At 45.0% G+C, this 16,685-nt stretch overlaps 1 protein-coding gene across 3 annotated transcripts in view; it reads left to right on the top strand.

The window, feature by feature from the left end:
• The first annotated feature begins 189 nt into the window (after window positions 1-189).
• LOC105684340 overlaps window positions 190-16,685 on the top strand; it is an 80,910-nt gene continuing 64,414 nt past the window's right edge. For all 3 annotated transcript variants that reach the window (XM_048654983.1, XM_048654982.1, XM_048654980.1), the window contains exon 1: window positions 190-1,675. In XM_048654983.1, coding sequence (XP_048510940.1) covers window positions 1,504-1,675 — 172 coding nt within the window. In that variant the 5' untranslated portion in view covers window positions 190-1,503. The remainder of the gene's footprint in view (window positions 1,676-16,685) is intronic.

The following is a 16,685-nucleotide window of genomic DNA, read 5'->3' as shown; positions in this document are numbered from 1 at the left end:
ACTTTTGCGTTTTCCAGCCGTTCGGTGAACGGTCAATTATTTCGATATCGACGGAGGGTGGAGCGGTAAGAATCGGAATCCTCTTTGTAGCGAAATACTCGCACAGCTTGTGGGAAAAATTTGACACAGGCGAGGATCGCGGGGGTGGTTTCGGTAGGCGCACCCTCGTTCGAGTCGTCATTGGGCGTCGAGACGCCGATAGACGCACGACGGAAATTTTGGCGCACCGTTTGGCGCGTCGCCGCGACCCCGTCGACCGCGCCGAAGGTGGTGGCACCCGTTGCACCACAACGTTGGGTGCTTGTGGTGGTGCAGGACAAACGACGAGTGTCACGTTGACGTCGACGTCGTCCTCGAGGACGTCGTAAATTTCTATGTAATAATAAATACCGGTATTAAAATTAATCGAATTTTCTAAAAAAAAAACAAAAAAACAAAACCGTCTCCGCATCCTGTGAAATTCATATTGCGATTGAGTGTCGTTTGAGATTCGTTGTTTGAATAAAAAAAAAATAAAAAAAAACGGAAATCTCGTTGAAGAAAAAAAAATTGAAAAATGAGAATCACAAAATTTCAAAAGAGAAAGAAACAGAAAAAATATCGTTCGAACGTTAAACGCGTGGGGATTACATCGACATAAATATTTTTCACATCGAACGAATTGAATTGAATAAAAAAAAAAAAAATAGTGCAAATGATAAAACAAAACTTCTTAATAAAATACGCGGGGGTCTAGACTCGCCGTACGTTCGCGCGCGCTATACACCGACCACATCTTCCGATCGATTCTCGCGGGCTGACAAATCGAGCGAGGAAATTGTTCGGCGTGGTACCGGAGCCAGAAAGAGATAGAAACAGCGGCGAGGAAGAGGAGATTCCGCTGCGAGCGGGTTGGAAATAAAAGTCGAGAAAATAGGCGAAAGGAAGGTGAAAACGGAAAAGAAGGTTAAAGAGGGCGGGAGAGGAAGGGCGACGGGGGGGGTTGGTTCTTCGGCGGAAGACTGAAAGGGATAGAAAGGGAGGATAATGACGTTAGAGTTTCCGAGAGCAACGGACCCGGTGATTAATCTGAAGAAATAAAAGTTGAGCGGCGTCGCGGCGACGATCCAACCCTAGCGATCGCCGTCGCTGTCACTGGTCTCCGTACGCCGTCGCTCTCGAATAAACCGTCCGACGTCAGACGTTAATAAATTGCGACTGCGACGCGGAGCGGATTATGGATAAATTATTAAAACCAATTCGTTACAATTTTCGTTGTTCTTGTTGTTGATGTTTTTCAAAGAAGAAGAAGAAGAAGAAGAAGAAGATATATATATATATATAAATCGTGAGAAAACGTTTGAGCCGCGAGTGCTTCTCGATTACATGTAACTCTGGAATGACTCGAAAGAAAAAGAAATCGAGAGAAACGATCCAGAGAACACGTTAATTATTCAACAAATGAATCGAAACCCCTCGATCCGAGGAAGCTACCGAAGGAAAATATAATATCATCCCGCAGCCATGTCACGTGTCGAGCAGAGGGTTGTCAGAAATGCAATATTCGCCGCCACCGTACTTTGGGTGTACGCTATCGCTAGCGAATTCCCGGAAAGGGAATGCTGCGATCCCGTATATCCCATACCGGAACCCACCAGCAGAGCACCGTCTGCACCGACCCCGACGGGAAGAAGCGGTAAGAATTTTATTTTTAATTTCTCATCCGGTTCGCCCTGTACAACCCGGAATTCCGCTCCCGATCCGGATCGCGCTGATTCGGGCGAAATACGTTATTCCGAAACTCGAGAAAGAGGAAAAAAAAAAAAAAAAAAAACGAAACGAAAATGTTTCCCCGCAGAAGCCACCGGAGATAAAGAGAATTTTGGCCCGTTGATGTAAAGCTCTGGGAAACGAGGGAGGCGGTGAAAAAAAATTGTCAGGATTTCGGCCCCCCCTCCCCCACCGCAATCGCGACACAATCTTTGGGAAATTTTGGAGGCGGCTCATTAACGGGGGTGATATCGAAATGAATTGAGCGATAAATTATTCAAATTTAATTACATAATTGTAGAACGTGAATTCGCGTACGGTGGGCCGATTTATTTAGTCAGCCGCGGAGATTTAAACTTCTGCATACCGCAACGAATTTCCGCATCCCCCTCTTCGCGAGACCCTCAACTCTTTATACTAATGTAGGTAGGTACCTAACGACCCCGCTGTCGACACTGCTGCCTAGTTGTGCCGCCGCTTGCTGTTGTTTCTACAGTAGGTCAGGTTCTTACAAAGTTTTTCCTTTCTTTTTTTTTTTTTCTTTCTCTTGCCACGCTATACTGTGAATCGTGCATGTGTGCCATTGTCATGCATTTATTATACACCCACGGCACATGGAAAACTAACTGAAAAACAATTCTACCCTAATGACCGCGCTAGTTTGTACCCTATGCAAAAGGGAATAAGTTAAACTAAGATTTCGCGCTATTTTATTCATCTGAAGAACCGCGATTAATAATAAGACGAGACGCCGAAAAAAAACTTGGGGGAAACAAAAAAATTCACCTCAATTAAGGCTCAACGAATTGGTTGAATTCAATGTCACTTTTGAACGAATCTTGACGCAAGAAAAAATTACGTTACCTTCGGAATCTCGGAAATGAAAAGACACTTGCCTGAGGCAAAAAAAAAAAAAAAAATGGCATTGCGTTAAAAATTTCGGTATTCGTCCGAAACACTCTGAGGAAGAAGTTCTTCTTGAAATCGCGAGAAAAAATGGATTTTAAGAATCGGTTATTCGTAATGTAGGTTTCCGTGTTTTGCTTGTTTTCTTCTGTATATTTCGAAGTTTGCTGGAAGCGAAAATACGAGACGAGGTGGATACGAGGGGGGACGGTTTCCACTCGACACCGTTTTGCAACGCGCCCGCGTCTCCTCCGTAAGAACAGACGCTCCGAGCGGAAGTCCGTCCATAGAATTTATTCCGTTAGAAATGCGAGATCGAGGCTTTTTTTTTTGTTTTTTTTTTCAATTTTTTCCTTTTCATTTTACCGCGACGAAAGTCGCAACGCAACCAAGAGTCCGAGATGACGTGTGATCGTCAACGGGGATTGAAACAAGATGAGAAAAATATGTCGAAAAACAGAAAAATTATACTCGTCGTCGCTCGCTCCTACATGTATAACATGGGTCAAGAGTTGGCAGCGCGCCGTTTCAGTTTTTTTTTTTCACCGTATATACATACGATTTCAAAATGAGTTTCTTTCAGAGATTGATACACTTTTTTCGCCTCCTATAGAATATTTTCTTTTCAAATCATTTTTTGCCCGGTGTCTCCAATCTGCTTTTTTTCATCTTTTTTATCTCCGATGTACAGATATATATGTTTTTATCTTTTCTACTTCGTGTTTTTTTTTTTTTTTTTCTTTTTTTCTTTCTTTTGCGCTCCGGGGCAATTATCGATTCCGAGCGCCCCTTCGCGAATACGACACTGGTGGCGACGGCGACGGCGACGTCGCCTTGTTTTTTTTTTTTTTTTTATACTTTTTTTTCTCCTAAGAGTTGTTTTTTCTCTCTTTTTTTTTTCTCTATTTTTTTTTTATTGTTCTACAGAGCGATTGCAAACGATATTGTCGTTTCGTTGGGATGGGGGTAGGAGACGGGGGAGGGGGGTGAGGGGTGAGGTCGCTCGGCGATCTACTGCACGCGATACATGTATGTACGTATGCATGTAAGTTTTATTCCCACTTACTTCGCGGCCGTATAGATATATCTGAATATTGAAGTTACAACATATCGTGCGCAACATAAACGGATAATTTTGCAATTGCCACCGGTTTCTACGATCCTCGGTAGCAGAAAAAAAAAAAAAAAAAACAACCCCTTCGTTCGACGAACGCGAACACGTTCGGGGATACGGAAAAACCGGAATAAAAAAAGGAAAGGAACGGAAGTAGCGACGCCGAGAAATAACGCGTACTCGATTTTCTACCGGAGGAGAAGAAAGAAAAACAAAACAAAAAACGAAAAAATATTTATTCGCGAAGTTCGTTGGCATGAAAAATTAGTCCCAAAAAAAAAAAAAATTACCGGATACGGGATTCCCCTAGGGAATTTTATTTTTTTTCTTCTTTTCTTTGTTTCGATACATTTGCGGTGAAAATTTAGTTCAACAATTGCGAACCCTCGTGTCCGTTCATGATCGCGTAACATACATCAAAGTTGTAACAATGAAATCGGTGAATATAAAATTGCAGTGAATTTATACAGGTGAATAATACGCGCGTACCGTGCATATAAGTTGGGTTATGTAACGTACTCGCAATTCGCGGGCGACCCCCTGCATCGCGAAACGACCGTGGCCAATCGAGGGTAATTTACATCGGTAACGGGCTGCCCGACGGCCCAGCCAACGATTCGGGGGCGATTTCAGTTTTTGCCGTTAATTTCTTTCGAATAAATCCACGCTCGGCTGTCACTTTTTACCGCTTAACCGCGCGCTCTATTCGCCTGTACGCGAAATCCGCTCCATATTCCCGGTCGAGCGACATCATTTTTAAATCATGCTCATCGTTTGTTTATTCGATTCAATTTTTTTTTTTCTTTATGCTTTTGCTTCTCGTTTTCGTTTTTTCTTCCTCCGCTCGTTCGGTTTTTGATTTTACTTTTGTACCCGATCCCTCCGACCGGCGATCAGCGATCGAACTTGGCGAATCGCGTGACAAAGTAATGCCCCCCCTCGCTCGTACCGCGTAAGCCGCGAAGGGGGCGTTGTAATCCGGAAGGAAAACTCGAGTCCCTAAGAAAGCGCGCGGAGGCTGCACACACACACACACCGCGTGGTTATTTCCCCGTCAAAAAGTCGATCCCAATCGAGACGATCGTACCGATGGCGACGGCGATAATCACCTCCGTAATACCCGCAGGGTTACCAACGCAATGGAAGGGATTGCCGCTCGCACGCGACCCACACTCGAACTACACCCGACGGTCACTTTGATTACTATCCCACCCGGAGAGATTTTAGTCGCCGTTGAACCGGTGTGTCGCCTCGATTCTTTGCCTCGCGTTGTTATTACGGGTTTTCGTTTTATTTTTTTATTTTATTTTTTCATTTTTTTCTTCCCTCCATCCACCCACCCCCCCCATGCCACTTTTCAAGAGCCTCATCGAGTGCGACCAACTTCATGGAATCGGAGGCGGTGGTCGTGTTCTGGGTTGACACGAAAGGTAGTCGCTTATCGCTTAGCGCGGTGCTTTCGTACCACCGATCTAATCAGGCGGAGTTTTACCTGCACGGCAGAGACTATCAACAACCGCGGAGGGGGCGTTTATGGGAGGCCCCGGAGTACGGCATAAGTAGAAAAGTAGCATGGCTAGATCGACTTGTACGGTATATATATATATATGGCGAAATGTACGTGGAAATACCGTTCTAAAATGTTGAGTTTTAAGAACACTCGATAGAACTTACTTAAGCGCGTGCCACATAGCGGCAATGTAAGGTGGGTGTACGCGTACCAGACCTCCCGTAAACTACGGGGACACGCGATCAAATTTATTGCCAGTTTTCATTCAACTCGAATCTAGACGGTTCTCCCCCTCACCCCCCTTCCCTGTTCTAATGGCTTTAATTCTAATGTACAATACGCTTTGACGAGATTAAAATACGAAAAAGTTGGTTCGTAGGGCCGGAAAAATTTTCCAACGCTGCCAACGAACAGAAAACAAAAAAAACAAAAAACACAACAAGTACGGGAAACTTGAGGAACGGAAATTAAAATAGTGCACGGACGTACCAACTTGAATATATCTCTCGAGGTTCTTTCTCTTCCTTCTTTTCACGGAGTTGAATCGCAAGTGGCGAGGTCAGGTGAAGTTGGGGAAACGAATTTTCGGCCGGATCGTAGACACCGCACGAGTTTTTCACCGCGGTGGATGAAAATCCGGAATCCGATGGCGGAAAAAATAACGGCAGTCGGAACCGGAAATCAGTTGGACCGACTAGCGCCGTTTGCGGCGTAAAATTCAACGTTCGTTATGATACCATATTGGGTTTTGTAATCGGATCAGACGTTTATTCACTTGCCATTTGAGCGTGTAAACGTCAACGATGGAAAGTTTAAACCAACCGGCAGACGGAAAGTGCATCAATGGAGGGCAACGGGCCATAGACGATATTACAACTTTGTTTCCCAACAACTAACGACGGATATTATAGGTTATGAATCAGGTTTTATGTCATGAATAACAACATTCCATTAGATACACGTCACGTTTATCGTATCGTTTGGGATAATGGTCATTTAATCGACTTTTTTGAGCTAAGTTTAGGTTTGGGGGTTAAGGTATCCGATGTTTCGTTCAACAAGTTGTTCGCTGAAAATATTAATGACGATATGGTTTTTTTTTTTTTTTTTTTTTTTCCCCACCGTTGCGAAAAAAGCGGACGTCCAGGAGACGCGAGCGTACGATTGTTATTTCGATTCGCGTGACGATTGATGTAAAGAATCCAGCGAAACGCGTCGCGGACGAAAAAATAAAAAAATAAAATAAAACGGAAAACGAAATGGGGGGGGGGGGGGAGAAAAAAATCGGTAGGTAGATACCCGTGTTCCAATTATAACGATCAGTAAAACAGAGCAGATGAAGAGGAAAACAACAAGACAACAATATCGAAATATAAAATCAGTGAGAACGATCGAATTGAAAAGGATTAAAATGTGGATACGTAGGATGAGCGTTCCGACGATGCGGGCTAAAAATAAAACGAGGTAAATGAACAAAAAAGTGTGTGTATATATATATATACACACACACAACTGCAAACAAACGCACGAAACGTATACACACGAGAAAAAAAAAAAAAAAAAAGAAAAAAAAAAAGAGGGAAAATCGTGATAAAATGTTGCGACGAAATACGGATTCCAGGGATTATGGGGTTCTCTGCCCTCCAGGAATCTCTGCCAACGTGAAAATTAACTTACGGTTTTAAATTTCATCGCATCGATGGATACCGATTCGATTGAAATGTACCGCGAGAACAAACGAATTTTCCGGAAATCAAAGAGAGTCTTTACAAGCGATATGTCGGTTTCCCGTAACTTGTTGTTTATTTTATATTTTTTGTTTTCTGTTTTGTTTTTTTTTCGGCAACGCAGTCGCTCTCCGCGTCGAGAAGATTCGCGCTTAATTTGTGACCGGATAAGATTACACCTTTGACTAATGAGTGCTCCGTTGAAACGTAGCGGAGTTTGATCGTGAAATCTACGGCGGCAATTTCGGGATGCAGCAAGGTGAGGAAACCGGGGAAACAGAGTGAAAGTGATGGATAATGGAAGGCAGAAATGGATTCAACTCCTCTAATCTTCTACCCATCCGTACCACTCGGAGAGTACTCGTATTATTTATACAGTAACTTCGGTGGAATCCTACGGATATCAAAGGACTCTTTTAAACGAATCTCGTGAACAAGGGTGTAATTTCACCCACACACTTTCCGAGCTTCTCTACCAACCCTCAATTATTTCATCCGAAGAGAGAGAGAGAGAGAGAGAGAACGAGAGAAAAGCACCGCGAGTAAATACTTTTCACAATTTCGGCTGCTGAACCAACTTTTCGGCCGATTCAAACCGGATAAAAAATGAACGGAAAGATGAGCCGGAATAAAGCCGTCCACAATCTGGATTCCAATCAACGTCAGAATTTACAATCCTCCCGAGTCCGATCCGAATTTGATACGAAAGATTTCACCGATACCAACCAGCGGATCATGATGCTAGTTCATCCAAAACGTTACCAATCCTGATGGATTCCCGGTCAGGGTTCATTCCTCGAAGAATCTCGATCAGTCTGGACCAGGGTGAACATTACGACCGATTCCTAAAGGATTAAATCCTGAGAAAAATGATACTGAGAATCTTTGAAAAATTGTTCATAAAACATTTTTTCTCGGGGACACAACGCAGATACAATGTTTGAATCAAAGGCCTAAAAAATCTGAAGTCGAAAATTTGTCTCAAAATTTAGGGTAGCCCAAATCTCATTGGGGGCATCACTTTTCGAAATGAAATATTGAGAAAAATTCTGCCCACGTTTCTGCGAGTGTAACGTTATTCCACGTCGTCCGAGAGGTATTTTTTTTACGAATATTTTTCAAAACTTCGAAAACCAATTATAAAAAAATCAAAAACGAAATCGGAGACTCGGAGGTCTGAAGCCGAGCGGAGTAGACGTGGACCGTCCCACACGGAGGTAATTAGCGTAAGATGGAACAAGTTTTCTAGGCGATGTACTTTTGTTTAGAGTTTGGGCGGTGCTAATACCGCGGGTAGTACAAGTGTTTGGTGTGGAGTAACAGCGGAAGGAGTAGCGCGGTGGCGGTATGTGCGTTTGTCCTAAGAGAGAGAGAGAGTGGGTGGGGGATACGTAGAGAAGGCGAGCGAGCGAGCGAGGGGATCCCCGGAAAACGCCGGAGAGAGAGATAAAGACGAAGAGACGGAGAGTCGGCGGAAGAGTGACGTGCGGTGGAAGGGGCGCAGACACGATGCATATTTCATAGGTGCTTTTGGGGTTAAGTCAACCGAGTTGGAAAGGAAAGGAGAGCGCGAGTCGGTCGCGCGGTGGCCTAGGCGCGAAAGCTCGGCGGTTGGTCGGCGGGCGCCTTCCCCCTTCCCCCTTCCCCCCTACCACCTTAGAGAGACTTCTCCGCCGGGGGGATAAGGGACACGGAATTAACGTACGGGGAGTAGTACTAATGCAGTCTGCCTCGACCCATTTCGAGGTCGAAACTTTCCCAGGGAATCCTCGCAGCGCGTTTACGTCGACCGAAACTCGGCTCGCGTTACGTTCGTGTGCGTGCGCGTAAGAGCCGACGTACGCGCCGTGCTGATCCTCGAGCCGAGGGGATCCCCCGCCCCCCCCCCGAAACCACATGCGCGTCTTAATCTTGATGCTCGGTAAGTAAAGGGAGCGGAGTAAACCTCGGAGGTCTGGAAGATAAAGGTCACCCCCCCACGACCAGCCGAGAATGACGTCGCTTTGGCTTTTCCGAGGTGAGAGAGGGAGAGAGAGAGAGAGAGGACTGGAGGCCCTCCGGATCGATGACGACGTAACCGTGCTTATCCGAATTGGATTCGATTTTCTGACATGCTACGAATGGAAAGACCGTAACGTCATACCGACTTTCGGAATGATACACGCAGTGTTTCCCACGGAATTAGAGGAGACATGAGAAAAGTGGAACGATCCGAACGACGCTCGTCAACGTCGTCGTTTCAACCCGACCGTAGCGATACCCAATACCTACTGCGATTTTCCGCACGTTCCCCGCTTTTGTAACGCGAACGTTTCGCCGAAAATGAAATCTACACGAAAAAATCGAATTCATTCGCGTGGACGACGATCGAAGTAACGGCGGAAAATCACATGCATTTCCATCGACCGGTGCCTAGTGCAACGTCAGCGTCGACGTCCACGTCGGCATGCCGTTCAGCCACGCGGGCATCGGAAAAGCCATGCATAGTTTTGTTTTGTTTTGTTTTTCTTTTTTTCTATTTTTCTTTCTTTCTTTTTTTTTTTGTTCCGTCCTTATTTCTCCCGAGAATGGAGAGTCGATATCTCTGAATAATTTATAAAAAGTTTTTCTTGACCCAACGGAGGTTACGGTGTAAACTCGGAATCTTTACCGTATTGTAGCGTTCCCCGGCGTTCCCGACGGATGAATTTCTGCGGTTACCGCCGTAAATTTATACACGAGCGAAAGAAAAAAAAAAAAAAAAAAAAAAAAAAAAAAAAAAAGGAAGGAAGGAGAGTGGCGGGAAAACAGAAGAGAGAAGGTGGTTGGAAACGAGGAAGATGAAAAATCAAAATTCACCGCCCCCGTCGCAACGGCCTTGGCACGGCAGCCTTCGGCTGTTTGATCCCGACGGGTCAGAGTAGTAGTGGGGCGTCGGAAGCGAGTCCCCTTCGCGGAACGGGAACACGACGAAAATTCGCAATTCGGAGAATTTTTGAAATCGAGGAAGATTTCGACCGGTCGAAAAATGATTCGAACGTCCTCCGGGAACCGTTCGGGGGGTGGGGGGGGGGGGGGGAGCGAAAAGACACCCCAGTGGAGCGTCGGGAGGAATCGGAGACCCGGATGGTGAAAGTATCATTGCAGACATTACCCCGGGATCGCGATCATAACAATGCGGAGGTGGTGTAGTAATCAAAACCACCGAATTTAACGAGCCGTGTATTACGGAATGTGCTCGAAACGGTAATGAATTCGGAAAGGTTGATCGAACCGTGGAGCTGTTCGTACCGTCGGATCCTTACGACGGTGTTTTATTTTCGAGCCAACCGTACGGGGGCCGTCGGAGAAGGAGAACGAGAGGGCTGGCCGGCTGGCTGGCTGGCTTTCTCGGCGAGTCGATTTGGTATTTAAATTAGCTAATCCGAACGAAATTTCCGCCCCGCCGAAAAGCCCTTTCCCCCCCCCTCCGCCGCTCTTCGAGTACCTTTCGTCGGGGGCGCGGAGTCTACCGTCTTCTCGAAGTTTTCGAAAACCGAAATGTTGACCCAACGAACTTTTCGGGTCTACTGCTGCTACGCCGCCGTCGCCGACGACGACGACGACGACGACGATCCGCACGGAAACAAACCACGGCCGTTACTCGATTTCATCAATCTACAGCTAGTCCAACGTCCCGACTACGGACCATCCATTACGCTCCTCTTCAACCCTATACACGCCGCGAGACCTTTCTCGCTTTTCCAAAAGTGTCGAGAGAAGAAGAACTGGAGATCCACGATTGAAAACGAGCCACGGGGTGAGTGGCCCGCCCGCTTCCATCCTCGCCTTTTTCTTCCTTCCTTCCTTCCTTCCTTCCTTCCTTCCTTTCTTCCTTATTTCCTTCTTTCCTTGTTTGTTTGTTTGTGTCCGGGTAGCGGTAGTGAGTAGCTGCTGCACTTCCGAGGTGGACACTTATCTCGAGTCCGTGAAAAGGCGTCGGGTTCAATGGTATCGGTATCCCGCACACCGGAGCTCGACACATGCGAGCCAGCTAGCTAGCGTATCGGCGAGGTGCGCCTTGCCGGGAAGGGGTGGTACCTCGAGTGCCCGGAAGGCCGGGAGAGGATTGAAAAAAAAAAACAACGTAACAATAACTAAAAGAAAAAAAAAAAGAGAAAAAGTGAAAAAAAAAAGAATATAGCGAAAGAAAAAGGTTGAAAAAATACAGAACCGACCCTCTTGAAAACGCAGCGTGTGTATAGCTGAGGGGAGGAGGGGGAGAAGGGGGGGGGGGGGGGGGCGGTAGCGAGAATCGATATCGCTGCACTCTAAGCGCAACAATGACCTGCCCTGTACAGTTTCTGGAGGACGCTCGTCTGAGTCTACCAAAGTAGAAGAAGAAGAAGACGAAGAAGAAGAAGAAGACGAAGAAGAAAAAGAAGACTAGCTGGCTGGTTACCCGGCAAAGTACGTTGCACCGGAGTGAGGAACCGAGCTCGTATACTTTCAGAAGGGGAATACATAAAAAATGGCAATACCCGCTCGCGTCATGCGATGGTAGAAAAACAAAAAAAAAAAAAAGGAAATCTTCTCCCGATCTTCTTCTCATCCCGCGTCACGCGAATTCCTTCAATTTTTCACACGAAGACGATTTTTCGCCACAACTTCGAAACCGGACACGAATCGGTCGGATTCAACGTCGTTGTTCTTGACCAATTATCGAATTTAAAAAATCAGAGAGGACGTGGGTAAAAAGGATGTTGCTACGAATGAGTAGTTACTAATTGTGGGTTTTACGTGTTCAATGAAACCGAAGATCGAGGATATTTTTTTACGCGAAAATCGTCGCAATAATGAGTCCTAACAATGAACATATCGCGTAGCATTTCGCCGTCGTCTTTTCGTCAACATTGACCCCCACGTTATTTGGATCGGATGAAAAATGAGGGAAAAAACTCGCCACCGCGATTATCGTCGTTGTTGTACACGTCCGTTTCGAATGCCGTGTGATTTTTCGTCGATACTCCCACCGATTGTGAATATTTGAGGAATTCCTTCGCCTTCGACTTAACCGCGACAAGTCCGCGATTTCACTCATTCGGTTCCACACCGAGAGCCATTATACAAGCGGGGAGAGCGCGCGCGGCTACTCCGCCACCCGTACTAAAAATAAGTTAATAATAATTTTTTTAATTGCTCCGCAATTATAATCGCGCGCGAGAAAATAATAAAAACAAAAACAAGAAAACAAAAAAACAAAAACAACAAAAAAAGGAAAAGAGGAAAAGAGGAAAAGGCAGCCGTTAAACGAAAAACAAAAACCTACTAATTAAAATTAAATTGGGGTTGAAATTACACGTTACACCGTTTGTACGGTTGAACGTGAATATGTATCCAACGTAAGCAATTGGAACGAACGTTCTCGGATCGCTGAGAAACTTTCTCGCTCGAATTCCAACGGGACGTGATCCGGAAGTGGTTTTTTAAAAAATTGTACGAGAAACTGGGGGCCTAGATTCGGGATCTGAAAATAATAATTTCACTCGGTGACGAGGGTTTTTGTTGTTTTTTGGTTTTCTTTCAGAACCGTTCGATTCTCGCTGAGATTTTTTCTTCACTCTTGGCTAACCGATGATCGGTTCATGTTTAATGCAACGATCCGATCGATCGGGGGGTTACGGTTAACGCTACTTTACATCCATAGAAATATTTAGCGTACATACATCGTTTTATATTATATTTACCGCGACAAATATCATTGTGGTAACGACTTGATAGGTTTCATCGGCTTCATGGTATCGGTTTACCGGCGAGCGTCAGACATTCATCACTCGAACTTAATGGCTTGGAAATGAAAGAAAGAAAAAAAAAAGAAAAAAAAAAAACGGACGGTAGAAAAGAAGAACGCGAAGAGGGAGAGAGAAAAAAGGAAATAGGGGAGGTCGAAGAATGGGATATGACGAATCGAACGGTTACAAAGAGTATAATTCGGAATATCGTGGTGTAATCCATTTTATCGAGGGGTCGGTGATAAAAGCGTGATAATTTCTTACGGGTGTAATTCGCCTGCCCCCTCCTCAAGGCGTATTTCCTCATCCTAGAGAGTAGCTCGTAGCTGGCGTCGCTAAATTGACTCTCGGATTATTTAAAGAAGCGTCCCGTCGTCGTCGGCGAAACCTCTCTCGCGGAATAAAGGGGGCGGGGGGGGGAGGGAGGGAGGGAAGGGAACAACGCGGAGGAACGGGGGGGGGGGGGCGGGGCGAGGGGGAAAAGTCAGACGGAGGGTAGGCGCGAATCTCCAAGCGAGTGAGAGAGCCGTCTTCGAGTGAGACGAAGCTAATAAGAGCACGGCACGGGTAATTTCGCCTCAACAATAAGGAACGAAACTCCCACCCGACGAGGCGTCGAACCCCGGAGACGCAACAAGTGCCGAATCCTGGTCAAGGCGCCCGCGTAGTCTGAGGTCATCCTCGCCCAGACGCTCTGATGGCCCCCCGCTTTATTTTTCCCTCTCTTTCCCTCTCCCTCTCCCTCTCCCCCTACCTACCTCTACCTCTAATTCCAACTTTTCAGACATTCCAATCGACCTCGACTAATCCCCCGATCAACGCGGCTCACCCGACCTTCGAAAAAAAATACTCGGATTCGACGCTTTTTTTTCCATCGCGAAACCATTTTTATCACAATTTTCTCGAACGTTCAATTTTTCTCGAAACATTGTCGTTTTGGGAAAAAAAAAAAAAAAAAATGATAATCAGAAAAAGAGAAAGATTTTTTCAACTTCTATAGCGTCGATGAATAACGCTCGGGTGTATTCGAGTGTCCGTCGATTATTTTTTCCCATTTTTCTTTCTAGTTTGTTTTTTTTTTCTTTCCTTTACTTTTTTTTTTTTTCCTTCTTTTTCTTCACGTGCCGGCTGTCGGGGGTGAACAACATTTCCCTCGCACCCCTTTATTTTCCGGGTTCCTATTCTTCTTTTCACTTCCTCACTTTTCACCCCTATTATGTAACATAGGCTTTCGAGTTTGTCTCGTCACCGTCAACCACCGACGCGACCGGGGGATTTTATACCGTGCGAAGGGAAAAAAGAAGAGAGAAAACTGAAGATAAAAAAAAAAAAAAAAAAAAAAAAAAAAAAAACCGAAAGAAAAAGGCGGAGCGATCTTGTAAAGTTTTATAATTATATGTTATTCAATTTTCCTATATTCTACCGAAGAATCGCCATTGCTCTCTGCCCGCGAGAGTTTCTTGAGGAAATTTTTTTCAACCCTCTTTTCATTTCAAAAAAACCACTAGCGGATATAGAAAAAGTTTTCGAGTGTCCGGATTACCGCGTACTTTTTTTCCGATTCATTCACCCTTTTAGCGGCGATGACGATTGTCGTTATTCTTCTTTCTTTCGTTTTTTTTTTTTTTTATTTTTTTGGTTTTGTTCTCTCGTTTGTTTTTTTTTTTCATGTTGGCTGCGTAATAGGCCGACATTTGCGGTCCGTTGACTCGGGAGGGGGTCGACGATACCGTTGCGGGATGTGGGCTTCGTGATTTCGGCGAATCAAAATGAAGTTGTCGGTGGTGTTAAGAGGCGGCGGATACACGGCGGGTAGAGAGAAAGGAGAAAAAGTATTCCGCGACAAGGAGAGAGAAAGGGGAGAGAAAAAAGGCGTCGGAGAGAGAGCGAAATGGATCGGGGATGTCCTTGCGCGCGGGCGGGGCGGCGGTTCCGGAGGACGATCTCGAGTCGAGTTGACTTCAAGTCGAGTTTGAGCGTAAGATGAGGATAAGCCGTTACGAAAGACAAACGACTCCGCAGAGATTTGGGGGAAAAGTGTCGAAAAATCGCGACGAAGACGTCTCGTTCACCTCGACATCCGAGGCCCCCAAGATTTTCGATCAGTCGAAGCGTCGCCGATCCGGACTAACTCGACGACCGAATTTTTCCTCACCTTCGCTACGATTTTTCGCGATCGGATGGGAAGAGAAATCGGCTTTCTCCTTCAGCTTCGCTCGCAATCGCTCCCCGAGATTCTCCGAATGTTGAACGATCGCCGGTTACGAATCTCCCGTTTTTCGAGGTTAAATCGGCAAATGCGCGCGCCTGTAACCTAAAATCCCACAAACCTTGTGGAGGGCGAGCCATGTTTCTCGACAACGGGTTTACGCGGAAAATTAAGGGCTCGCCAAACTCGGACAATCAACTACCAAGTACTGACCCAAGTCCCATTCCTTACCACTTCTCCGGCCAAAGTCGCGCTACATAGATTTCCACGAAATCTTACCGCTTTGAGGATTCCGCTTTAATTCCGCACACTTCTCCCGCACACCTTCATCGCCTCCTCGATTCCGACGTTTTTCCTCCGGCGGAATATTTTTTCCAAGTACTTTTTTTGGACCAAAAAAAACGACCCCGCGACTGGTTTCGGCACGGGGGATTTTTCGAGCTCGGAAAATTTTTTCGGAATGGTAATCGAGCGCTCCGAGGGCGGAAGGAAATATCGGGTAATCTGAGTCAGTGATCTTCAGAGCTGAGAATGTCTCCTCGTAAAATTTCCCATACCCTCCATTAAAGTCTGCACCAATCGAGGGTGATGGATTGGTGTTTATTTTTTTATCTTATCACCGTTGCACCGGGGGCATAAAATAATGACACACCAATCGCGAGGCGGGCCGTAAATATCGATTATCGAAGTTCGGCAATATTTTCAATCGTCGTACGTTATTATTACCTTATGTGTGTGCCCGATAATAAAGCGGAATGAGCCGCGCACGCGAGGTGTTCGGAGAATCAGACCACGTTATAACTATATTCGAAAACACTGTACTTCGTCGGATCCTAATCAAAGAAGTTGATTTGATAAATTAGCCGTCAATTTGGCGCACTGCGAAACCGACGGTCGGTACCATCGCGATCATCGTTATCGTAATCATTTCGGGGGTCGGAGTGTATGACGTAATTATCTTCGGGAAGCCACGTCGAAGATGCTTCTTCGCATTCTTGTCTCTCCGAAAATTCGAAATCTCCGACTCGGTGACACCCCGCGTTAAAATTTTCATGGTTGTTGTGTATTGATCTTTGCGCAAAAAAAAAAAAAAACAAAGTTTAAAAATTCTAACGGACGGCTTTTTAGCCGCATTATTTTATCGACGTTCGTTCTTTTCGATGAAATTTTCACGCCTTTCCAACATTTCAGAAATAACTTTCGATTGATTATCGATTTCATTACCGAAACGTATATATACATACGTATACACATAGGTATATACGTAGACTTTCTGTAGTTAAAAAGATGTTATTGCAGCAACCTTCGTGTTCCGTCTACCTATATAAGTATAATAACCAGTATATCCAATCAATTTTATCAGCACTATTATTATACTTACTTATATTGCATTTATTCGCGTGCAGTTGAAAAATAACTACCTACTTAGTTCAAGTTTTATATTTAAGTTTTTTTTTTTTTTTTTTTTATTGCCGTTTCAATCTAACCTTATTTTTTTCTCCTCTCCATTTTTTTTTTGTTTTTCCGCGAACGGTAAATGGAGGAAAAATTTATATCATACTTTCTCGTATCCTTTTGAACATCATATCATATCTTCTCCTGACGATCTGAACAGTCTTCCCCCGAGCAAATATCGATTCCAATAGAAATCCTTGCGAACCGAAAGAAAAAGAACCAGAAAAAAAAAAAAAAAAGGAGAACAAAATAGAAACTTGGTTAT

This window comes from Athalia rosae, chromosome 5 (assembly GCF_917208135.1).
Source record: "Athalia rosae chromosome 5, iyAthRosa1.1, whole genome shotgun sequence".
Classification (NCBI taxonomy): Eukaryota; Metazoa; Arthropoda; class Insecta; order Hymenoptera; family Athaliidae; genus Athalia; species Athalia rosae.
Note: the sequence above shows the minus strand (reverse complement) of the source record. Positions and strands in the feature narration are given on the sequence as shown.